The 26,048-nt window shown below is 44.9% G+C and overlaps 1 protein-coding gene across 1 annotated transcript in view; it reads left to right on the forward strand.

Annotated features, from left to right (window-relative positions):
- The window catches only part of ADAMTS10 (ADAM metallopeptidase with thrombospondin type 1 motif 10), a 932,646-nt gene that overhangs the window by 105,722 nt on the left and 800,876 nt on the right, over window positions 1-26,048 (forward strand). The window contains exon 2 of the mRNA XM_069649542.1: window positions 18,301-18,642. Coding sequence (XP_069505643.1) covers window positions 18,546-18,642 — 97 coding nt within the window. The 5' untranslated portion in view covers window positions 18,301-18,545. The remainder of the gene's footprint in view (window positions 1-18,300; window positions 18,643-26,048) is intronic.

A 26,048-nucleotide genomic window follows, 5' to 3' on the forward strand; every position in this document is an offset into this window, starting at 1 on the left:
TTGTGCCATTTAGTTAAAATGTTGGGTAATTTTGTAAAAAGCAACTTTAAAGACATTGGGCCTCATTACGAGGTTGTAAAACTGTTTCCGCCACCTGCAATCCCGGTGCCACCGGGTTATTACAAGTCAGGGTGGAAATCGTAAGTCCCTGAATCTATCAGAGTGGGGCAACGGAAGCACCAGCACCGTTTCTAATGGTGCTGGTGCTTCTGTGAAAACTGTGCCTACCAGAGCCCCAGGCAAGCGGTACAGTTGTAGTCTGCCGGTCCGGAATGGGTGCCGGTACGTTGGTACCAGCACCCTTAATTCCGAACCGGCAGACTTGTAATGAGGTGCATTGTTGCATAATTACAATAAACATTCATCAGTAAAATTTCATGAGCCACATCCTTGATTATGTGATAGTTTAAGATACCTGAAGCTGAATCATCAAAAATAACAGCTTTGTGGCCCAGCTGGGGCTCAGTGACAAATAACCCCTCCACCCCCCCGGGTTTACCCATAATGCCACGTTTTGCCCATTGCACAAATGTCTATCTGTCTAAGGTAACTTCTTCCTGTAAAATTGTTCCTCCTTAATTTGGCACAAATGTTCAAATCCTTTAAAAGGACAACAACACCTGACCAAGGACTTATTCCAAAGGATGCACATACCAACGCACAGACCTCAGAGTACGGTGCTACTGTTACAAGATGGCAGCCCAAATGCTGGCTGCTCACGCTCTGTACAGTGCTCTGCTTCTCTTGCTAATTCTGCGCTTTAAACAAAAATAAAAGAAATCAAAAAAGATGGGAGTAACCTCTTGAGTTCCAGAAAGTGACACTGAAGAGTGGTCCATTGCTAAAAATCAGGTCACTTTACCGTTCGCTGTGAATTGAAATCAGTTAGTGAACCTACCAACCATGACCACTCTGTTACCACCACCTTTTGGCAGGACGTCTGGCCTGACTACACAAAATGGCGAAGGGCTAAAATCCGGAGTGTTTTGGTCCACCTCTGTCCAGTTGGATAGTGGGAGTCCTGACTTGACTTTGCATCAACGGTCAACAGTTCAACATCTGCTATTGTGGTTTCCTGTTATCTGTTATTCGCTCTCTCTCGTGCCCCTCTGTGTCCTTATCTCTGTGCACGAGGCTGTGCTTACTCAATCCTTCCCCACCCGTAATCTGCAGATAGTTTTAGCAGGCTCAGCATGCTTCAACATACAGTGACCAAACACAATTCTTCTGTTAAAAACAAGTTCTTGCCAGGTCAGCAGGTCTTAAATGCCGCTGTATAAAGAGAAGGCCTCTTCTTTTAACAAAGGGTACATTCTTTTAACACATATGGTGATTAGTACAAACTCCAAGTGTGAGCACAACATTACATATGTATGCGTACCTTCAATCCACCCTTTGCTCACACTTGAGCATCAATCTAAACAGTCCTAGCATAAGCAGATGGCAGGAAAGCAACATCATCACATACTGTATGTACCATAATCTTCTCCAGGCCTCCCATGTCAAAAAATTCCTGTTGTACATGGCTTTTATCCATTGGATTTAGGCGCGTTATGCTGGAAGAACACATGGAAACACAGCACGACACACATACCGGGAAGCATTGGATGCAGAGACAAATTCCTACAACTATTGCCGCTAGAACCAGTATAGGCGTAAGAAGTTGCCATCCAATTTCTTTCAGGAGCTTCATCCACCAGCTATCTCCTGACCCTTCCTCCTGGTGGATGCTATCCGCCACTTTATGCAGTTTGTTTACTCCATCCAGGATTCCTGTACTCCCTTCTGGTATGTAAACACAGCATTGGGATCCCACTAAAAAAACAGACTCCGCCCCTTTCTGCAGTGAGTATGTCTAAGACATACCTATTTTGGAGAGCCACTAGCCGAATTGCTTTCATTTCATAAGTGATGTTTTCCATTAGGTCTGCAGATTCTTCGATTACGAACTCAAGGGCCCTGTTTAGCTTTTGGATTTCTTGACTGTTCATAAAGATGCCCGCTGGAGGAACCAGGACCCCCATCAGATCTATAAACGTTTCCCATCCTGTAGGTTGATACGTAGGAATTTTTGGGTTTACTGCTCGTTTATTTCTGCTGTGTATTTCTTTATGCAGAGTAGACGGGGAATATACCATCACAGCCGGCATTATTCTGGCTATGTAACATACCCCAACAAAATCTTTGGCTAACCACAAATAAGCCCTCTTGTTACAGACGTAGGCATGTCCTTCAATCTGTAACAATCCCTTCGTGTAGTTATTTAGATTCACCATTTGACTGCACCCCGAGATCATTCTTTGATTACCTCTTGCGCTCCTCTTAAAACATATATTCTTTGGCCTAAACTCTTGTGTGATGGTGATAGGGGGAGGAGGTTCTCTTACTATCTGTACCATAGCAGGTGCAAGCCCGATTCCCTTAGTTTTGATTTTATAGCGTATCTTTTCCTTTAGAAGGGTTTTGTTCTCTCCTCTAACATAACAAGCGGTATTCGGTATCATGTATTGCTGTGCTGACACTATTCTCATGTAAATTAATGTACACCCGGCATCCTCAGTAACTGGCGATGCATACACTGGGATGCCTTCACTGCTATGTCGGGGCATGTGGGTGCAGATCCAGCAATCAGTTTTATTCACTACCCCATATGTTGTGTTTATTATCTTCACGTATTCATTTTTAGCATAGTCTTCCGGGTCGTGTTGGTCATAGGCATCTCGATTCCTGCTCTTGACCCAATCTGTTCTCCCTGTTTCATTTGACTCGGGCAACAGGTTCTTTAATTCATATCTAGATGGATGTTCCAGATACCAGAATATTATGGCAAATGCTATTAGTACTACTATCGTGCATACAGAAAACAAAATTTTGCCTCTTGTGGTACAAACTGGTATTTTCCTCTTACCTTCTGTGTTTGAGGAGCATACACTTATCCGTTCAGGGACTAAACCAGCATACACGGGTGTAGACATAGTTCAGTATATGGCTCAGTATACAGCGTATATCAGTTGCAACCTAGCGATATAGCAATATCCCCTATTTAAAGCACCAGTGTCCTTATTACTCTAATAGTGGTAGGTCTCACTGAAAACCTTCATCCGATCTGTCCCACGTCTCGTAGTGCCTGTCCCAGGAGGGGAACGCCAAAGGCCCTTCAGGCTACAAGCCCGTCGTCTTCAGTAAGGCACAATTCTGCTAAAACCAACAAGAGAGTCCAAATGTTCATCTCCCTAATGATCAAAGTTCAAAACAGTGTCCTTACACGTTGCTTGGCACATACACGTCACGGGATCGGAGACGATGGGCACACCTACTAATGGCGTCTGGCAGTACTGTTGCAACCTGGGGTTGGTTGGTTCCCTTTTCCGGAGGAATCAGTAATGGAAGCGTCTTCTTGACGTGATTCACGTGGTACCAGTGCGGTTTGCCATCAACTTTTACCGCAGTTTGTGTTGCGAGGAGCACCTGAAACGGGCCCCTCCATCTGGGTTGCAGTCCGCTGGTGCGATCGAAGGCTTTTATAACAACCCAGTCACCGGGCTGCACGTCGTGACCTTCTCCTATCAGAGGAGATGGAGCTACTGCGTTCACCTGTGCATTAATAGAAATCAGTCTATTAGTTAACCCAATACAGTACTGTTGTAATGCAGGCCATGCTTGCTCAGACAATCTCTTAGGTGATATGGGGGTCCCAATACTTGGTGGGCGCCCCATAACAATTTCGAAAGGAGATAAACCATGTGTACGCTTAGGCATAGTACGCATACTCAATAATGCAATAGGCAATGCATCCGGCCATTTCAGTCCCGTTTCAGCACAAGCCTTTGCCAGTTTGTTCTTCAGTACCTTATTTGTGCCCTCTATAATCCCAGCTGATTGAGGGTGATAAACTGCGTGGAAACGTTGATCAATACCAAGGGCCTTGCAAACTTTGCGTACTACTTCACCAGTAAAATGAGTCCCATTGTCAGACCATAGATATCTGGGGACCGTATACAAGGGCACCCAGTGTTTCAATATGCATTGTGCTGTGGAGGTGGCACTATTGTTCCGCAGGGGATATGCTTCCACCCATCCTGAGAACCCACATTTCATCACCAAACAGTAGGAATGTTTATTTACAGGCTCCAGCTGTATAAAGTCCATATACACCACCTCAAAAGGGCAGGTGGGTAACTTACTGTGGCCCGCCGGGGCCGGTACACCTTTCCCCACATTATATAAAACACATATTTCACATTGTTTTGCCCATTGGCGACAATACATTCCCAAACTTTTGTTGTACCACACAGTACTTAAAACTTCTTCCATAGTTCTTGCGTTAACGTGGGTTGGACCATGAGCCACGCTCACTATCACAGGTAAGTATGCATCAGGTAGTACCCAGGTGTTCGTTTTGGTATGTGCCCATAGCCCATCTACCGTCTCCTCATATTGATCATCCTTGTGCCAAGATAGTCTTTCTTCAATGGTTGCATCTGCTTGGATTTCCTTTACGCGCTCCTTCGTCCCTTCCATAGTCACATCCCTCCCCACTATGAGCTGTCGGGCTTCCCACCGAGTGTCCCTTGTGGCAGCTAGTTTATCCATCTGGTCAGCCAAAGAATTTCCCTGCGTGACATAATCCAGTGTTTTTTTATGCGCTGAGCACTTCACTACGGCCACCATTTTGGGCAGCGTAAGGGCTTGCAATAATTCAGCAATCAATCGGGCATGTTTAATAGTATCACCTTGGGAGGTTAAAAACCCACGCACTCCCCAGAGTTTACCAAAACTGGAAACCACCCCATGAGCGTAGGCTGAATCAGTATAAATTGTCACTTTCATACCGCTGCTTAACACTAATGCTCTCGTTAGCGCAATTAATTCTGCTGCCTGGGCCGATTTTTCACACACTTTCCCACTCTCAATCAACCGTTCCCCTGTAGTTACTGCATACCCTGCTGTTGTCTCCCCATTTGGCAGTTTGAAACAGGAACCATCACAGAATAATATACCCTCATTATCAACCAGCGGGGTGTCTTGCAGGTCTGCTCTACCCTTAGTGTGTTCTTCCATTTGGATCACACAATCATGCCTAATGTCATCAGGTGAGGTGGGCAAAGGAAGCAGTGTCGCTGGATTCAAAGTGTTACACCGTTCAATTTTTACATTACTGGCAAACAGGATCATCTCATACTGTGAGTCTAGCTGTAGTCAAATGCTGTGTATACACTCTATTCAGAAGAACATCTACCGTATGTGGAACCTTTACTGTTACTTCACTCCCTAGGATGATACCTGCACTTTGTTTTAGGGCTGTCGCTGCTGCAGCTACTGCTCTCATGCATGGGGGTAGGCCTCGAGCTACTGAGTCCAGAGTGCTAGAAAAATATGCACATGGTCTCTGTTTACCCCCTTGTTCCTGTGTCAAGACTGACACAGCGCAACCTTCCTGTTCATCAACAAAAAGGCAAAATCTCTTAGTATAATCAGGTGTGCCTAAGGCCGGTGCGTGGCATAGAACATCTTTCATAGCTGTCAGGGCTTTTTCCATCTCAGGTGTCCATTCTAATGGGCCGTTTTCTTGTACTTCTTTTAAGGCTTTTAGCATGGGCTGGATCAATACAGAGAATTCAGGAATCCAGTGCCTACAGTAGGATAAAACACCAAGACCCTTTGCCGTGTCTGGACCTTTTATGGACTGTATCAAAGCAATGCGATCAGTAGACAGGGTTCGCCCCTCTTCGGACAGCTCAAAGCCTAAATAATGGACCTTTTGTTTTACATACTGCATTTTGGCTAGGGCTACCTTGTGCTTATTCTCTGCTAAGTGCATTAGCACCAATCTGGTCACATAATGGCATTCCTCTTCGGTGGCTGCACATAATAGCAAATCATCAACATATTGTATCAGAGCAGTGTTAGCGGGTAGGGCTAGGTTATCCATCTGTGTTTTTAGTGCTTGGCTGAATATGGCGGGACTTTCTGTATATCCCTGCGGGGCTCTAGTAAATCGATACTGTCTATCTCGAAGAGTGAAACTAAACAGGTACCTGCTTTCTTCGGCAATAGGAATGCTGAAGAAGGCATTTTTCAAATCAATTACCGTAAACCATTTAGCTGTTTTGGGAATTAAAGTGAGTACACTTGAAATATTAGGGACAACTGGATATCTGGGTTCTACTATTTTGTTTATTTCTCTCAAATCAATAATAAAACAATAGGGTAAGGCTTCATCACCTTTCTTGTGTACTGGAAGGATCGGAGAGTTACAAGGGCTATCATTTGTTGGCTCTACCACCCCTAACCGTATCATGTCCTGTACTATTTGATATAGTGCCTGCTCTCCCTCGTGTGATATGCGATATTGTTTTATCCTGGGCAACCTGGCACCGGGCTTTAGTTTGATTACTACTGGGGAAACATCCAACACTCCTACATCATTCCCATGAGTGGCCCATAGTTCATTCGGGATGTCTTGGAGTTCCGGGGGCAGGGTTTGCATTACTCCTATCATACTCATAGGTTTGCTTATGGTCATTCTCACTCCCTGGGGGGAGCAATATATTGTGGCCCCTAGCGTTTTTAATGCATCAATACCTAACAAGTTTTCTGGGCAGTGATTGGTCAATAGCCACCCATTCTCCCATTTTTACCCCATGAAGTTCCGCTTCTACTATTTCACTTACAGGAGTCTTTATTGGATTTCCCCCAAATCCAACTGATACCTTGCTTTTATCCGATAATGGGACAGCGGGGACGGCTCTAATATTCACAGAACTGTTTCCAGCTCCCGTGTCTACCAGACATCTCAAGTTTCGGTGGGGGCCGATCCTAATAGAGGCATAAGGCCCCCTTTGGTCTATAGGAACCTGCACCACTCCCGCTATCTCATTCCGGCATCCTCAGGACATATCGCTTGTGTTATCCTGAAAATCATCGTTATAGTATACCCCTTCTCCACATTCTTCACCCTGGCATACACCTTGCACTTGTGTCGTTTGTCGTGGCTGATACAGTAGATTGGGGGGAGGCGGGGCCGGCCAGGGAACATCCCCTCTTGCTTGTCCGTCAAAGGCATTGGGTTGAGGGGGTTTAAACATTCTATTGTCTTGGTTGCCGTACCCACCAGTCTTATTTCCTGGGGCAAATGTTGTCTGTGAAGGGGGCCGTACGCCCCTTCCTCTCCCACCACTCTGGGGACACTGGGATTTCCAGTGTCCGGGTCTCTTGCAGAAGGCACATACATCTTGGGGTAGCCCATCCCTCCTCCCATATAGCGCACCTCCTTGCACTGTACCTCTTCCTGTCCCTTGGCCCCCTATCATGTTGCTACTATAGCCCTGTGACGGGCCGTTATAATTGTAGTTATACCTACCTTGGGGCCCTTGATGCAACTGTTGCATCAACACTTTGGTTTTTAAATCCTTCTCTTGTCGTGCCTTTTGTTGTCCCTTCACTCTTTCCCCTCTTTCGTAATACCTAGCCATTTCGAGGAGATCCCGGGGGTTCCTAGTCATCCATGTACTTTCTGCCCTCCTAATGTTCTCCTGAATTGGCCCGTGGAGCCCCTCTACAAAGTTTGTGGCAAAGTACCGTTGGCCCGTTTCAGACCCTATCTCTAGCCCACTGTGCGCTTTGAATGCTGCTTCATAACGCAGAAAGTACTGTGCTACTTCCTCACTTGCACCCTGTATCACAGCGGACAGTTTCTCCACATTCACATCAAATGGGGGTAACACCTTTTCTAGAGCCCTCAGGACTGCCATGCCATGCCTCCTTAGGGGTTCAGGATATTCCTCATGCAGTTTTCTATTTTTGCTCGCATCCATTACATCTTTCCATTTTATTGTTTCATTGTCTTTGGCACGAAAGGGGGTCCATATTTCTTCTGGGACAATGGCTAACAATATGTTATCTACATCCTCTTCGTAAATAACCCTGGTCTGAATAACTTTCCTACTTCTTTGTAGAATCCTGCCGGGTCTATACGGGGGTCGGGGATGGACTTGGTGATATGCATTAATTCAATTCGGGATAAAGGGACATACACATAGGTGCACATCATGTTACCAGTGGCTGCCTCTATGGTGGGTTGGCACTCTCTCATTGGCATTAATAGTAACTTTTCCGTATTTGTTTGTTCACTCACAGGGGCCTGCGCTGGTGGCGAAACAGAGGATTGATGACTAAGAGCTTTCTCTTTTATTTTTTTATAATCTTTTAATAGTTTCTCCACCTTAGCCATCCTCCATTCTTCCGCCCCTGAATCATCCACTCTTATATTAGATAGCAGTTTCTTATCCAATTCCGTCCTAATCCTATTCCACTGGGACACATATCTAGGCTCCTTTTCCTCTTCTATATCATCCACCCTAATAAGAAGATATTTAATTACGTTTACTTGTATAGGCCAGCCAAGGCCCTCCATCAGACTCACCAGGGTGGACATGGACTGCGAGTGTATGGATGCTATCATACGATTAGCTACGTTTTGGCCCGCCTGGTCTGCATCTTTGAGTTTAGCCTCTCTTTCCCTCACCTCTCTTTCCCATGCCCTCTTTTCCTTCTCCCATTCAACACCGCCCCTTATGACTTCCGCTATTATGTCGGACATACATCCCCATAACTGAACACTGGACGCAGTCACTGGTAGTAACGCGACAGCGTCCTGATATGCTGAGGGCAGATCCGCAGTACTCTGTCCTCTCAATTTACAGTTACCCTCATGAAAGGTATATAGTTTAGTGGCCACTGTCCTAAATTCCAAAGGTGTCAAACGCCCCAATTGGTCCCGTAGGGTGTCATTGAGGGGTGTGCCATACAGCCCGGTCATAAGGATTTGCAAGTCTCCATCTCTATCCTTTTCTACAGTAGTCGTTCTCCTATGGTCTATCAACCTATCTGGGTCTCCATACTTCATTGGGAATTCCACCCTTTCACCCTCACTGTCTGCCGGTGGAGCTGTAGCTCCTGGAAACAATAATTCAGTCGTTGTTTGTTCTGCTTCTAGCCCTATCACATCTTCATATCGAGGCACCGGCACGGCAGGATACATACCCCCACTGTTCTTAATCATCATATGTCTATCCAACTGATCTAGCCTCTCACCCTTCTCTTTTATCTCTAGATCATGTAATTTTTGATTTACCGTTCTCTTCTGCTCCTTTGCTTTTTGTTTATTCTGAGCATTGCGCCTGCGCATTGCTTCTACCCTCCATAGTCGTATAGCCTCAAACTGTGCGGGTCTAACCCGTCTTTTTACTAACTCTATTTCTATTTTGGATATGCGGTCTATGTCAAAGGACCCGGTATCTGGCCAATTATGTTCAATCGAATCTTTTGTATATTCAGACCACTCCCTTAAAAACAATGTCGAGTTTAATCCATGTTTAATCAACATATCAAATGCAGGGGTTCCTTCAAGGGGGGCATAGTGTCTCTTGCCTATACCTCCCTTGTGGGAAGCCGTTTGACCCATCTTGGCGGTATACCGCAATTGCCTAAAACACTCACCTTTCCCAAATATGCACCTATTGGCTAACAATAATAATACATCCTCCTGGCGTATCTAACATATCATATCATCATTTCAACATTACTTCTTCATAGACGGACTTACCACCGTCCTCTTCACAAACCCTGAATCATTATTTCCTTATTCCATCATGCATCCGTCCATACCACTTATCTTAAGGGTCCCGCCAGAGTGTTCCGGACCCGAAGGGCGACAGCCTGCTGTTCCACCGCCAACGGAGCCGGAAAAACAAGGATGACGCGTTGGTTGCAGTCAAAGGTGCGGATTCAGTTGTTGGGGCCCCGTGATCAATTCCTTCTCCGGTTCCGCTGCGGCGTTCCTCACCCAGTGACGGACTGTCGCTCCTTCGCGTCCCACTTCTGACACCAAAATTGTGGGTGCGATTTCTCGCCGTCACCATAACCAGTACAAAAGGGACCCTATAAAAACTCAAACAGAAAAGAGTTGAGTAAACATTGCTTTATTAACACACAAGCATTCGCGAATGGGCCACAAGTTCAACCGTCTTGCAAAGCAAGTCGTCAAAGTGTCGCCCTTTCCCCTGCACATCGTGGTCCTTTTATACCCATCTGTTTTACATTGTCATTCATTGCTGCACATAGATTATGTCCACCACAAGGCGGTTCCTCCCAGTCATGACTTTGCATCAACGGTCAACAGTTCAACATCTGCTATTGTGGTTTCCTGTTATCTGTTATTCGCTCTCTCTCGTGCCCCTCTGTGTCCTTATCTCTGTGCACGAGGCTGTGCTTACTCATTCCTTCCCCACCCGTAATCTGCAGATAGTTTTAGCAGGCTCAGCATGCTTCGACATACAGTGACCAAACACAATTCTTCTGTTAAAAACAAGTTCTTGCCAGGTCAGCAGGTCTTAAATGCCGCTGTATAAAGAGAAGGCCTCTTCTTTTAACAAAGGGTACATTCTTTTAACACATATGGTGATTAGTACAAACTCCAAGTGTGAGCACAACATTACATATGTATGCGTACCTTCACCAGGGCATTTGCTAAACACCTTTTGGCAGTTCTGACTGCCTACATGGAATTGGATTCCAGAGAATAGCAGCTCCTTCGTGGCGGCCCAGATGACAAATGTCCCACATTGAACCGAAGACTTTCCCTTGAGCATTGCTCATCTTTGTGTAATTCACAGGGGAGAGACTACCTTCTTGCGATTCTATGTTTTCCGTCTGAGAGAAAATGTCAATTTGGGTAGTTGAAGTAGCTTCACTAGCTGAGACTGAGGGTTCACTCGCTTTATTTCCTGCTTTTTATCTTTTTTTTATTTGTATTAAGTCTGGACGATCTACTAAAGACCGGTGCGAGGGTCGGAACAGCTGGAGTTTTAGGACATTTTGTACTCCGGTTGGACCCCAGGGACAATGACTCATCGTTATCATAAGTGGTAAGGGCTCCTGTAAATTTCAGCGAAGAGCTTTTGTTTTTTATTTTTTTTAGGTTCTTGGAAACAAATTAGATGCAACAGGGAAGTATCTGCTTCCTCTTCACATGGGAGATTGCTCAGTCTCTCAAATTCTTGCAAGAACTCCTTTGAAGGGGGAGTATCAGAACCAATTACCATAAGGTCCTCATGAGATTGCTGGACGGTGGTTTACTCAAAAGAAATACGTATTTCATGCAAAGACTGCTTTTCTAACTTGGACAAGCAAATCTCGAGTTGTCCTTGAATCGAAGATTACTGAGTTCAGTGGATTTTTACTTCCTGTTTGAGAAGTTCAACACTTTAACCAATGAATTCAACACAAGATTAAAGTGGCCAAAGAAGGGGCACTTAAATCTTCCATGGGTTCTGACTACTGGGATTGATTGAAGGCATCAGAAGAAACTGAAGATTCCACTGATGAATCTAATGATTCGGGGATTTGAGTTGCAAATAGAGCTGGGGTGTCAGATAAAGAGTCCAGCGAGGGGTTGCAATTCCTTGAAAGTCTTCCGAGGGGTTAAAATCATTTCTGTGGTGAATGAGTGAGTCTGCTTGCGTACAGGAGAGAGATGTTGAGGGTAAGTCTCCCATACTGGCACTCCTGCTTAAAAAGAACCAGTGATCTCTCTTTTAATAGTGGTCGATGTGAGGGTAAAGTCAGCCTTCCTGGAATGTGCAGATTAATCTTTGACAAACAACGGGACCCCCTCTGCCCCCAGTAGATTATAAGGAAAAATAATTTTCTATATTCACAAGTCACTGGAGGTGAAGGTGTAACTCTATTACCACGGCACACTATCGAGTTTATGGATCTTACTGTCAAGATCCTTGTTTGTAAAATTATGATAATGATATGCAGTACTTATCGTGAGAGAGAATAAGACACAAAGAAAAAAGGCAATAACAAAAATAACAGCAAATTAATAAATGCTGATTGGTTTGAAGAATTGTGTTTTTGCTCCTGAAATCTTGCAAAATCGTGCATGGTACACTCAAGTGGGGCTATGTGTACAAAATATGACAAAACATAATATTGTTTGTTGAAATGAAACATGAACAATGGAATATTAAGGGTAGGACGCTCCCCCTGTGTCTATATAAGGAAGGAGCAGTAGAATTCTTAGGATAGGGAGTGGTGCAGGAGGTGGAGACATTGCTAATTCTCCATCATCGACTTCCCCCTTAGCAGGAAGTTTACTTCTCAGGAAGTACATTGTACCACTAAATCAAATGAAAAAAGGTATGCATGCAAACTCACCATCTCCACCTAAGTTAACATGAAGAATACCTCCGTAGGTCTACCCCCGCACCTCGCCCCTTCTCCTCCAACTGCCATCAAGTGCACTTAGTGCGTGGACTCCGTTAAGAGTCAACGACTGCAGGCAAGCTCCACCCCTCTCCAGTCATGTTGCAACAAAGTGAAAAAACGTATCTCCGATGCTCCAAAGGTTTTTATGCAATGGCGTCTAGCCGTCAACTGTACTTTAGTGCACATCTGACATTATTTCCACCCACGTCCTTACGGATGTAAGATGGGCATTAGGTCAGACCCCTCATGCAAGGTGCTGGATAGGCTTTTCAAACCCACGGGAGCGGTCTCAGCCACATATGATGAAGATGTTGCTGCTCTGAGGACTAAATGTGCACCACCATGTACCTTCTCAAGGTCCCTGTCTGCCTTTCTATTGGGAGACCCTTTATGGCCTCCTCAGGAACCACTGAAGATCTTTAAACTAGACTTAGGAGAAGGGTATCCATCTGGAACTGTCATGATTTATATCATACCCTGCATGCCAGAGCCTAACCCCCAGACCCCGAAAGGTGGTCTAAAAGTCTAAATGCCCACCTGGGCTGTGGCAGGTTTAGCTGCAGCAGTGCTGTACCAGAAGGAATGAGCTGGAGAAAGTTGGGTCTCTGTGATTTGGTGTATGTGAAACTACTCCCCCTGAACACCTGACAGGCTTGCTATTGGACAGCAATATTGCTGTGGGACTTCCTTCTCGGTGTAGCTAGATATCAATGCATATGAAACTTGTGTAAATGATAAACATGTAGTGCTATCAATATCTTCCCTGCACAGTTTTATCACAAACCCAACAAGTATTTGCATTTGCAAAACAAAGTGTATTTTATACTCACACATAGAAAACCATGAATAATGCATTTCCTCTCTTGTTTAGCATTTGTGTATTTATTCTCTTGTGGAGCTAATATATGGGCATTAAACATAGAATAGACAAACAGCATTCAGTTCCTAATATTAGCAATAAAGTAGAGTAGATACCCATCATAAAGCGGCCAAAAACCGATTGGGTGTGTGTGTGGGTGTGTGTGTGTGTGTGTAACGTGACATCATACTCACAATTGTGATGCTGTGGATTGGCAAGCCAGGGGACATGTGAGTTTGTACAGGATACCCTTTGGATAACCCATTATGTGGCCAGGGTTAAACTTTGCCAAGAGGTTTAGTTAACTAAGAACAACTAATAATTATCTACAGCAATAGAAAATAATATATATGTTGAAAAGAATCGTTTAAATGGCTTATTTCAGACCCTCAAAATATTGAAACAAGCTACAGATTCAAATTTGGAAAAAGTGGCAAAGTGCCCATTGTTTGCACCTATGAGCAGTTTACTCTTTCAGGGCGAATGCATCTGAAAGTTGTTAGATGCTTGCTTTCAAGGCAGTGCAGCTTTGTAATTTAGCTATGCCTCAATTATCGACGCAAGCAATACAAAAACAGACTTTTTAGTCCTAAAGACTTGAATTACAATATGGAATAGACATCACGTTTTTGCTAGATTCCTTATCCTGGCAGGTCAAGATCTTGTGGGTCAGCAGTGTTTTCCAGGCTCTCTCCCCCTCAAGATGAAAGCTGCAGCTTTCAATGAAATTTCACTAACTCCTTTCAACTGTTTGAAACAGCTGTCTTATAAAGACTAAGGCCCATCCCCATTTCTTTGTTAGCCAATCCATTTTTAACTGTTAATGATGGCATTCATGTAATCAGTATAAACAGCAGAACTGACCATCTTTCTTTTTTGTTTACTTTTGAAATGAAGCCAGGTTTGTTTTACCTATCTCTTAAATATAATCTGCCATGCTTGAAAAGGGTGGTCCTTTGCCAAATGATGAAAGGCATCAGTGCATTAGCCATAACCTTTCAGATGTCAGTGTGTCCCAATTAAGCGTTCACTCTTGGTTAGAGTTAGCTTGGACATGTCTTTTTTGTTTATATAAACCTCAGATATGTTTTCAGCACCATGTTGCGTGTGTTCTGTAGTTTGCAATTAAATCTTTTCAAAATTATTCTCTTGTTTTAAAAAAATCTGTGCTTGTTTGGAATTGTTGCGCTCTGTTTTCATAATAATGCAAGCAGGTTTAACAAAGCAGAGCTCATTTGTTTTGGAAAACAATTTGTAAACGGGACAAGGTTAGAAGATAAGCAACAAGCCTAGCCAATCTCTAATCTGGTGCTTTCTGCATAGAAATAAATACACATGCTTTTGAAACTCCACAAGCTTCTTGGTTTCCAGGGAACATATTAATCCTGTAATTCATTCTAAAAGGTTCAGTGATATTCTGCATATAACGGTGCTTGAAAGGAGAAGGCTGTCAAAGTAAATAGTTGGAATGCACATTTGTGAAATGTAGCTCTGTCAAATTGAACAGGAATGTTTTATTTGTGGCTGCAGGCCTCTGTGGCGTAGCCTGGCATTTAGTGGTTCACATTCTAAAGTTTAGCGAAGGATCGAGGGACTACAGTCCTTGCTGGTTCTTTCCATTCTTTTCCATTTTTCTTCAGTAAGGAGAGGGAATCCTTTCTTCAGAATATGCTTAAATTGTGGAGGCGGAGCTCTTGTGGCCTAATCTGGTCTGTGGGAACCCCATATAGTGGACTCCTTGAACCAAAACAGAGGACACTGACACCTTGTCTGAGTATTCCCACTCCTTGTCCTCCCAGGAGTCTGAGTAAACTTAGTGACTGAGGGGGAGGAGGAAGAGGGAACCCTGTATTTTACCCCTCTGCCTTTCCGTTACAATGGCTTTTCTGAACATTTCCAAGTGTCTTTCCTCATTTAATATTGCTTGCCTTCTTTTTTCTGGGCTTTTCAGGGAACTCTGAGTCAGATTCTGGCAAAGGCTCGAGGTTTCGCTTGTTCTCCTTATGGTTCCCCATCTCAGCCAAGAGTCAAGTGCATCTGCTTCCAAGGAATCGGGAAGAGAAATGGAATGCACCACTGCGGTGCCCTCCCCTCTCTTACCGCTGCTAGGGCCTGCCTCTTGCCATTCCGGGGTTATGTTGCAGAGAGCCCTGTGCCCTGTCCCCCTCACAGGCACGCTGCCTCTGTGGGAACTGCACTGGGAGCTTCACAGTGGTACAGCTCCCCATTTTTGATTCAACCGGTGGCCCCACACACCACTGGGGCTCTAGGAATCATTCCCAAATGGGAGGACCCCGAAGCCCAGCAGAGAGTGGCCCTAACCCTGGGAAACCTTGCATCGTCCCCTCTTGCCAGGAAGGTGAAGACAGACAATATCGTGATGTTCCTAAACCTGCTCTAGCACGAAATAAAAAAATTAGAGGACAGACTGGGGTGGAGGAGATTATGCTGAGGAAGGGGGTGGAGCATCTGAGGAGGAAAACAATCCAATGAGAACAAGGGTTCTTGTGTGGGAGCTAAACTCCCTCACAAGTAAGTACTGGATGAGGAAGAGGGGCGCGTAGGCAATGCTGTAGGCCACCGACGCGTTACCTGACATCTTGGCTGGCTCCATAACGTGTCCATTATGGTAATAACCAGGGGTATCATTTTTCAGGATTGCGCCTGGCGCTTGCATAGGACTTGTAAATCTGTGTTTAGCTGCAGGTAATCAACGAAAATGGGTGTCTATACCACTGGCACAATTCTAACATTCATTATTGCTTTTATTTTCGTGATATGCTGCGCTAAACCATTATGAAAAAAGCTTACATACGCTCAACCTTTATATGGTTTGAAACACTTTAAAATGTAACTTGAGTGAATAATTAACTCCAGTCTGAAATAAATATATACACTCTCAAAAGAATCAAATCTTTGTGTACTTAATATTCCTGAGACACTTATTTTTTTAAAATCAATTGCAATGATATTTCATCAATGAAATGGTCCTAAGAACTAAGACATATGATTACTTAGTATTACTGATCAATTAAAAACACTTCACATGGAATACATTTCAACCAGAAATGACTGTTATTGAGGAATCATTGGAGACCAGTGATTACCACACAATGAGTGTATTGAAAAATGATAAAAGGCCAGGACGGAAGGATAGCTCGGGGGAAACTCGTGTGTCTTGGAAGCAAGACGAAGCAGTGCACCAGAGGTTCGAATCCCGCTCCCACACGCCTTATAAAAGAGCAACTATGATAATAACTATAATTATACCGCCAATGACAATTGAATGTCATTGTTTTTCTTTTTCTCTGAAATACACAAGACGTGTTCAGTCTTGAGGACGTTCATGTAGTGAATGCATTTAAAATAATGTGTAAAGGACCAGAGGAACATAGGAATTTAATGACACGTATTTCGGTTTCCTTGTTTTTTTTTCTTGTTTTTTTTTTAAATGAGTTGATCAAGAATGCCAAATAAACAAAGGCCTTATTTCGTTGAACCATTTCACTGTTGAAATAGAATAACAATGGATTTTTATTTGAATGAGTTGATCAGGAATACTAAGCAAATCAAGATTGTGTTTTTCTTTTGAGAGAGTATATATTTATTTCAGACAGGAGTCTCATTACGGAGTCTGGGTACATTTTTAAATGTTCAGTAAGCTGCATTGCCACAACCAGAAAGTATATGGGGGTCTGGGGGTGGCAGAGGCATCACAACAGCACCCCTTCCTTTCCCCAACATATGGAGCAAATGTATCTGAAATATGCACCTTTTGGGCCCATTTTTAGTTTTGACCATACGGTGGCACAGCTATAATTCGGCAAATGTGTTCATGTACATAGTTCATTGTGGAGAATTTGTATAAACTTCGTCAAGCAAATTAGTGCATTGCAAATGAGTATGCGCAGTAGAGTGCTGTGGTGCATTATGGGTGGAGAAGAGGTAAATGCGGGAAGGCATTTTTCACTTCCTGTCTCCGCTACAGAAAGGTGGCCAATCGTTGAAGACTTGTCTATTTGGGGCCAATACATGGCAATGGCGTGACTTCTTGGACTGTGGTGTCGATAGCTAGTATTGGGTGGTGCCATTATTTACCTTTCACCATACCTGGGCATTTTTGGCAATAACTGGCAAATGGCTAGCAAATTCTTTTAAAAAGCCACATCCATTTGCTATGGCAATGCTTATCTAAAAGACATTGTTACTGGAGAGTTGTTTGGCCGTTTTGGAATGTCTGGTGCTATCGCTGAAAGGACACCAGTGCTAGCACCGTGCATTCTATACTGCCAAATAGGTTGAGGTCACGACACACCATTTATGACATTAAAAACAAGGATTCTTTTTCGCCACTTCCATGGTTTACCCCTAAAAGCCAATTCTGTGGACCACTCCTAGAAACCAAGAAGTTGCCAATGGAACAGTAGCATCTAGTGGTCAGAGTATAGTACTATCCAAAGTTCTGTCTGTGCTGTCGGGGCTATTAAGAGAAAGAAACTAGCTGAACCAGGCGAAGAGAGGGCCTCATCTCAAACGACATCATCTCGATCGAAGCACGTTATGAGCCAGTGGGCATTACAGACTCGTTTGAGACAGAGATGGTGGAGGATGAGGGGGCATTCGGCGAATTTGCGTCTGTGCCTTACCTATGGTGACCATACCCTGTATATAAAGGGTTAACTTGTCCATGGGTAGCATTACTGGGGCATTTGAGGGGTTAGTGCATGGGATGCTTTAGAAAACAGACAGATGTATAAAGTTAAGCAAAATAGTGACTGGTTTCGTTGCAATGCTCGAAGGACTTGACCTGCTGCTATGAAGGTGTACTATGGTTGCAGAGACTAGTACGGGGGACACCTGCATTTAACTTTAAGTAATGGGCAGGTGGATTCCCCAAAAAAGTGTTATAAGAGAAACATTAAATGAGGGACTGAATACTTCGAAATGGAAACAGAAAGTAAGATTGCACCGCGCGCGCAGCCTTTGGGGTCTGTTGTGTGGCGCGCTTCACTTGCGAAGTCCAGGCCCCCAGTTCGTTAGATATAGAAGTGTTCAGTGCAGTTCTCCCTGCGCCCTGCTCGCTTGCCCGCGCAGACACGCCTATATGCTCCTGCTACCTCGCTCACATTCCGCCCTCTCCTTCTCTCTCTCTCTCTCTCTTGCAGGGGGGTCACGGCTGCAGATCACTTGATTCAGATCAGCACATGCTGAAGCCATTACAGCGCTGATATTGCGTTACACGGGCTGGGGGAGCCCGGGCAAGAGCGCTCAGCCTGGCCGAGGATGGCTGCGCGGGGGCTGCACGCCCCACTCTCGACGTGAGGAGCCGGCCGTCGGGCGAGAGATATGTTGGGACGGAGCGCACTGGCCTGGTACAAGACTGCCCGCGTCCAGCCTGGTGCCCATCACCATGGAAACGGCATGGGGCCTTCTTCTGACGTGGATCTTTTCCCTGGCGGCAGCAGACCGATTCCGCGACACCCACCGCCCACCACGCCCATCTCAAGGTATGAACTCCCGTTATTTTGCTCCTGTGCAGTGTATTTGAAGTTGCTTGTGGGTCTGTGTTCCCGTTCAACAGATGTGAAGTGGTGACCAACAGGCTCTGTGTACAGGCAGCTCGAGATTGAGGCCTTTTCCTGTAAAGCTGGAGACTAAGATCTGAGCGAGGGCCAGACGCAAGCCAGATCTCAAAGCTTCGAGCTGGAAAATGCCCACGCCTGGCACCCTGCCTCCCCGCACCATACTCCCATATCTGCTATCCTGCCTCCCACAATACCAAATCCACACTTGTCATCCTACCATCCGATCCCACCGAACTTACATCTGGCATCCCGCTTTGTGCCGATATGGTCACGTTAGATAAAATGTTTCACCGAAGATCACAACATCTAAGAGGCAAAGGTGGGCTTTGAACACAGTATTGTCTTACGCACTTGACCACAAATACTTTCCGCTGTAACCGGCACTTGACCACACATACTTTCAGCAGTAACTGATACAAATGTGCCTTCGTGTATGACGTTAAAGAGATCAATCTGTTTTATAGCAATGACTCGAAAGCTACTCATCCCATATAAACCAACCTAGCAGATTAATAAACCCTTATGTTGAGCAAAAATGAAACGAGCGTAGCCTTCTTTCCCCCATGGTGAATGCAGGACTTAAAGACTCACTTCAACAAAGCACACAACTGTGTGACAAGATCACTTGCTTTTAGTAATTGTTGACACCAGTATGGCGCCGGTATTTATGCATGGTGGGAAGGATGTGAAGTTCTTCTAAAAATGAACCATTTTTTGTACATGTCAAACAAGCAGCCAAATTAACTAGAGCGTTGGAACCCGGGGTATATTTTTGAACTTTGGTTGCTTTGGAAGAAGGCACCGTTTGGGTAGTTAACTGTAGTGGGGTGCAGGTTTTCATATACATATGTGTCTATTCTGTGCTTCCACCTAACGGCTAACGCTCACATTTGGGGGCGGGTGGTCTCTGCACCGGAAATGTCCCATTTCGCCTGAAAGCCGCGTATGCTACCAAAGAGCTTCCCATTTGAATGCACTGCTGAGCACAGCGAACATTGTTAACTTCTCGAGGACCTGCTCGCTCCGCATCCTTCGCAGGAAAGTAAGGGCTTTGAAGATTGCCAGGTTCACGGGGTGAGCAAGCAGGCTGGGCGTGGCTCGTGTTTTCCCGGCCACTGGCTTGACATTTGAGTCGAGCTGGAGTTTGTCAGCTCGTCTGAGCTTGGACCCGAGATTATGAAGCAGGTGACGCCCGTTGCTAGCATAGGTGAACCAGGTGTCCTAAACTGTCATCGGTGTCCATGGATCTTTGTAACGTTGCCTGCGCCGAAAACCAAACCCCGCAGTACACATTTTCAGCGGGCCCAAGCTTTTTCCTATGAAAAAATGTGGAAATAAAATAAGTTACCACACAAGAGGGCCAGGGTGCAGAGGCCTGCCAGGAAATCTGCAGAGTTCCCTGTAGTGCAGTCCACCTCTGGCTGCGAGTGCACGTGGATGCGCGCGCACTCCTCTCAGTGCCCTTAATGACGACGCTCAGTCTTTGTTGCTATTGTCGGTATTTTCAGAATTCCATTGCTGCTTTTGTATTTCTTGCTTGGAATGTCTCTTAGCTCTCTGAATTGGCTGAGAAGTGTTGTGCAGTTGCATTAAACTCTTGAATGAAAAAAAATCAACTGAACTGCATTGTTAATGTAGCCTTTATAATTATAATAATTTAGTATTTATATAGCGGATGAAACGCTGAGTTTGGCCCTGCCGGGATGCGAACCTGAGACAGCTGGCTCTGCACAGATGTCAACCCGAGCCCTCTACTTGCTGTGCTATCGGACCGGCATGGGAACATCAAGGGCCTCATTAAGAGTATGGCAGTAGCCATGCCCAAAATAAGGGCATGGTTGCCTCCATACCGGGTCCCAGTACCGGTTCCTTCAAGGAGGAATAACCGGGTCATTCCGACTTTGGAGGACCCGGTAATTCCTCCTTGAAGGAACCCATCCCCATTCCCCTTTGAGCCCTAAAAGGGCTCAAAGGGGAATGGGGAGGGAGCTAATAATGGTGCCGTTAATAACGGCCAGTTATTAGCTCCCTCTTCCCCTCGCGGGACCCGGTAAAGACGCCTGGTTTTACCAGGCGTCCTTAGCGGGTCCCGCAAAGGGAACCTTAGTAATAGGGCGCCCCGTAATGAAGGGTGCCGGTCCCGTACCGGCACCCTTCATTACAGGAGCGCCTGCCTCGTAATGAGGCCCCAGGTCTTCCATTACGTTTTGGCTCAAAGGTGTCGCTCTAGGGACACCTAGTAGAAAAACAACTATCAGTATGGCTAGTGTCAGATGGCAACTGTTTATACACACACATCTGCCTTTGCTATGGGACTATTCTCTCAATTTTATCGGTTTCTGGCTTTGTGATTTGCTGAAAGGTGAACATTCTGTGTGTGCCTTGGTTTAATTTCCTTGCCTCTGCTCGGCAATATGATGGCAAGGGTCCCAGATGTCAGAGGCTTAGTCGGACGGTGTTTCTATTTTGCTCTACTTTCATTTAAAATGTGTGCCCTTTTTGTGTGTTATGTATTGTTATGATCTGAACTTTATTGCTGACCTTTGATGCAGCATTGAAAGGTAAGTGGGGCTGGATATGCTAGTGTTACCAATCTGATGTGTAGCACTAATTGCTGTTGTAAGGATTGTATTAGTAAGCCATGTGTCCATGATCAAAAAACACTGAATCTTATCTATGGTCTTATTGGGGCTTTTGAGGCTACATTTGACATATAAGGGTGGCACCTGATGGGCTATTTTACAAATAGCAAATAATTCGTCATCTGAAGGCATTACTGGGGTGTTCCAGGTTTTAATGGCATTTGACGACAGCCCAGGGACACATGGGGTTATACCTTATCATATGATAACTTTACAAGGAATATGACATCCTTGGATCAGAACTGGGCTTCAAATCCACTCGCTAATTCTATTCTGTTCCAGGCGAATTGAACTCCCACTGGATGTGCACAGGCTAACATCTAAAGAATCTCTTAATTTAGACCAAGCAGTCAGATTGTTTTTGTTATACAATGCATTAAAGAGCTATCTGTGGAGTATCATCATGACATAAGTACTTGCCACTCAGCTAGTAATACTTCTGGTGATACAGGTAAACACTGCATGATGATGAAATTGAATATCTCCTGATAATTCCCGATAGAATGTTCATTAATGTTCTTATATGCTTGCTGTGTGCAGCAAACCTTTTCTGTTGTGTTTGGTTTAACAAACAAAACCTGAGAGCTCTGTGTTTAGCACAATGATTTGTCATCCAAGTAGGAGCTTCGAATCTGGTTTATTTGCTGGGGTTGTGCAGCAAATTGGAGCCATCTCTGGCAGATTCATTTAGTTTGTTTTGCCAATCAGATACCTCTTTTTAAGGCCCAGCTCAGTCCCTTTTTCTTTTGTTAGACTGTGATACAAGGAGTACACAGGCCAGGCTCAAAGGTGTTTGTAGGGTTTTTGGATCAATTGAGCAGGGTTTTGAAGGTTTGTGGAGTTTTAGTTGTTTCGTGTTTATTTTCTTTGCCTAGTTTGTCTTTAGTACATTTTTGTAGAAAATGTGTGTCCCTTTGTTTTAGTGTTTGTTCGGTGGTATTAATGTCCTTTATATATACCCTTTCAAAATTCAAAAAAGCCAAAAACGGGTTCTAGTCCCTAAACCTAATAGCATTTACTCTTTCCCAGGTATGAAGGAGGAGTTTTGATAAGTAGGGCAAGAGGGAGGTCCATCTGAGGACTCGTACCATGGAGGCAGGGGTGAAAGGGCCTCTTGATGACACCCCCAGAGAGGCATGGGAAGCAGGGCCTCTTGTGGATGCCTTGTTAGAGCCAGGGCCTCTAGCAGATGCAACCACAGAGAAAGTGTGGTGGAGGAGTAAGCAGGCATGTTCCTCATGTAGGAGTAGGGGCGGTTGCAGCAAGCACCGTGGAGGAGTATGGGATACCTCCTATGGGTTAGGGGTATTGAGGAGGGAGTGGCCTCCACCCAGCAGAGGGAGGGTGCTGCTGAGGACGAGGGGGAGGTGTGACAGGAGGATGCTCAGTGGGTTATCCAACCTGTGGAGTTGCAACAGCAGGTGGTGGATCTACCTGAGGGGAGGAGGAACAGGTCAATGAGGGGATCTAATCGGCAGTGGAGGATCCCATTCATTCCCCTTCTGAGGTGAGATCCATTTGAACACAGTAGGAGCCACAGAGAGCACTCACCTAACCTTGGTCAGCTTGTCAGAGCTCCGCGCGTGTATACAATTCTCAGAGCCTATACTGTTACGTTTGGTGTGTTGGTACATCCCCATTTCTACATTCCCCCTTTAGTTGAATTACCAACAACTCTATGCTTATCTCTCATCTTATCAAAAGGATCGGCTAACGCCCACACCTTTCTAACATTTCTGGGATCCCCTCTATACTCTTCCGGGTTGCATGGGAAGAAAAAGCAATCCCCATCTCCTTCACAATCGACATATGTCTCTACATAATCTCAATGCTGTGTGGACAGTCAAAAGGTGTGCCTGGTGGCTCAATTGGGAGTTGTACTCTAACCATGTGATGCTTGTCAGGCTTGACCGTACTCCCAGCTTGTGTTTTGACATCTTTCAAGAGAGGTGGGTCTTTGATAGGTTGCAATGCTAATACCGGTATCAGTAATTTAAAACTTAAACGGTATTCCTCCAGGCGGGGACCTAAAGAAAAAAATCGATTTTGTAGCCCCACACTCCCTTTCCATGGTGGTTTGCAAGTTATGTAATTTATTTATTTTTGCATCTATTGCTTGAGTAAGCGTTCCATTGTCTGCATCATTTGAAAATATGTAGGTGCAACAGGAGATCCCTATGTTGGCATAGACCCCTCCTTCCATTGCAGTGAGGAGGTCCAAGACATACCTATTCTGATGCGTCACTATGCTAATCGCTCTGAGCTCCTCCTTAATAGACTCATTTCAGTTTCGTTGGCCATCTGTATGAGTTTCAACCTGTTGATCTGGAGCCATTTTGCATTGGCTTCTGCTTGTAATGCTGGTGCAAAGACTTAAGCAAAACAATTTTCTGCCTTGCTGAACAGTCAATCGGCTGGTATATCTTCTATTTTTTTGCTGGATTCTTCTGATGGGCTTGCATCATCACTGCTGAGGCAACTACCTAAGGACTGATGGGCCTGCTGATGCATCTTGTCAACCAGTTTTGTCATAGGGTGCTCGTGGATGGCTGTAAAGTTGGCATCTGGGACCACCAGCATCTTGATTGCAGGGTTACCAATGAACATACACCTCCCCAGGACAGCATTAACTACACATAGGCCAGTGCACTACTGATCCATTGAATGTCTATTAGGGCTGCAGTGCCAGTTTGGAGGTGGGGGATGCTAACAGTCTTGTCACAGTTCTTATTATTCCCCCCAAAAATATTGCCATTGCCTCTGAAACACAGGGAGAATTGAACAATGTCCCTTACTTTAGTGGGTTTGTACTGATCAAACCATGTTCAACTTATTTCAAACGCAAGGACACATTCCATTAATTTCTGATACTATCATTTTAGGCAGCCCACCATCACTCCTGCTCTACTCACAATAAGGCCTTGAACCCATTTATCTTTAAAGAAAACTGATCCTTCCATCTCTAACCTAGGTCTGTCAAACTGTGGCTGGCCCTTCCATATATTATTAGGACAGTGGGCCCTGCAGTTAGAACCAACTCGTTCTTCCTAGCTTCTTTATCCCCAAAGTCAGCCCCCCCTCCTTCCTGGAAGTGTTAGTATCATTTTGTTCATTTTCACTTCCTCAGTCAACCCCTTGACCTTCACATAGGTGTCCTCATATATAGAAGTGTCAGCTCCCACCCACTGTATTGAGTGTCCCTGGAACATATCTCACCCCTTGCATAACGCTAGCTGTACTAAACATTGTGCTTCTACTGGTGTTATTTCCTGTGGTATAAACAGTCTGGGTGTGGCTGTCACATGGGGGAGCAATGAGCAAACAAACAGGGCTTGCTCAGTTTTTCTCTTCCAACCACTCTTAGGTGTCTATACCACAAATTGTCGTTTGCATGGCAATGCACACCACTAGATCTATCTGGTAGAACATTTGGTTTAGTGATATCCCTTGTCACTCTAATCCTAGAGACACTAATATTTTCTGATGCATTTGCAATGTTTTGCCATTATACCCTTCTTCCTCAGAAAGAAACAATATAAACTCGACCATACAAAATGAGAGAGAGAAGACAAAAGAGCAAAACAACACAAGGAATACATCCTTTCATTCAATCTTGGTCTTCTTGCGCCTGAGATAAAGTCTTGTCCTCCTGCCCAAATGGCAGTATTGTGTTCATAAAAGTGAAAACACTAATACTTCCCCTCTCTCCATTCCCCCCACTCTTGCTGCTGCTGATGTGGGGGCCAGAGGTTGCACAGGGAGCTGATGTCTCTCCGGACATCACTGAGGTGTATCCATTGCTTGTGGCCAGCTATCTTGACAGTTGTAGACATGGTGTAGACCACTTCGTGGGGTCCAGTGAAGCGCGGTTCTTTCCATTTCCAGACAAACCTCGGGATGAACACTTAAACACCTGGGAAGTGCTGTGCTTCTTGTTAATGCTGTGATGACTCATTCTGCGTTGGAGCGTTCTGTTGCTGGTGGGGCCCAATCTGGTGAGATATAAATTTGATAAGGTACCCCTGAAACTCATCCCCGTGGACTTGCACAGCTGTGTGCATATCAAATGCTGTGCATGCAGGTATGATGAGTGTTAGCAGCCTCTGCCGGTCACTGTCCCACGCGTTGTTAAATGATGGTCAGAGCCGGTTGGCTTCTTAAGGCAAAGAGAGCCAAGAGTAGGCAATGTAGCCAACTCTTTTTCCACTTATCGCACAACTTGGCAAGTCTTTGCTTTAGTAAACGGTTGAGCTGTTCTACCTTCCTGTTTGCCTGAGGGTGGTAAATGTTGCACAGCCTGTGCTTTATTCCTAGCAATTATTCCACTTCTTTTAAAAGCTTGTTGATGAAATGGCTTCCGTTATTAGATCTTACAATGTCACATACACTCTAGCAGTGAAACACTTCCAGCACCAGGCACCTTGTAGCACTCTTTGCATGAGGTTGGACACAGTTTCCAGCCTCTATGCATCATGAGAATGTACAACCAATGAGGTTACAATAATTATTAGACTTGCCAAGTTGTGCGATATGTGGAAAAAGAGTTGGCTACATTGCCTACTCTTGGCTCTCTTTGCCTTAAGAAACCAACCGGCTCTGACCATCATTTAACAACGCGTGGGACAGTGACCGGCAGAGGCTGCTAACACTCAGGTCCACATAATCTATGTGTAGGTGTTTGAAGGG

This window comes from Ambystoma mexicanum, chromosome 1p, assembly GCF_040938575.1.
Source record: "Ambystoma mexicanum isolate Mex_15411 chromosome 1p, UKY_AmexF1_1, whole genome shotgun sequence".
Taxonomy (NCBI): domain Eukaryota; kingdom Metazoa; phylum Chordata; class Amphibia; order Caudata; family Ambystomatidae; genus Ambystoma; species Ambystoma mexicanum.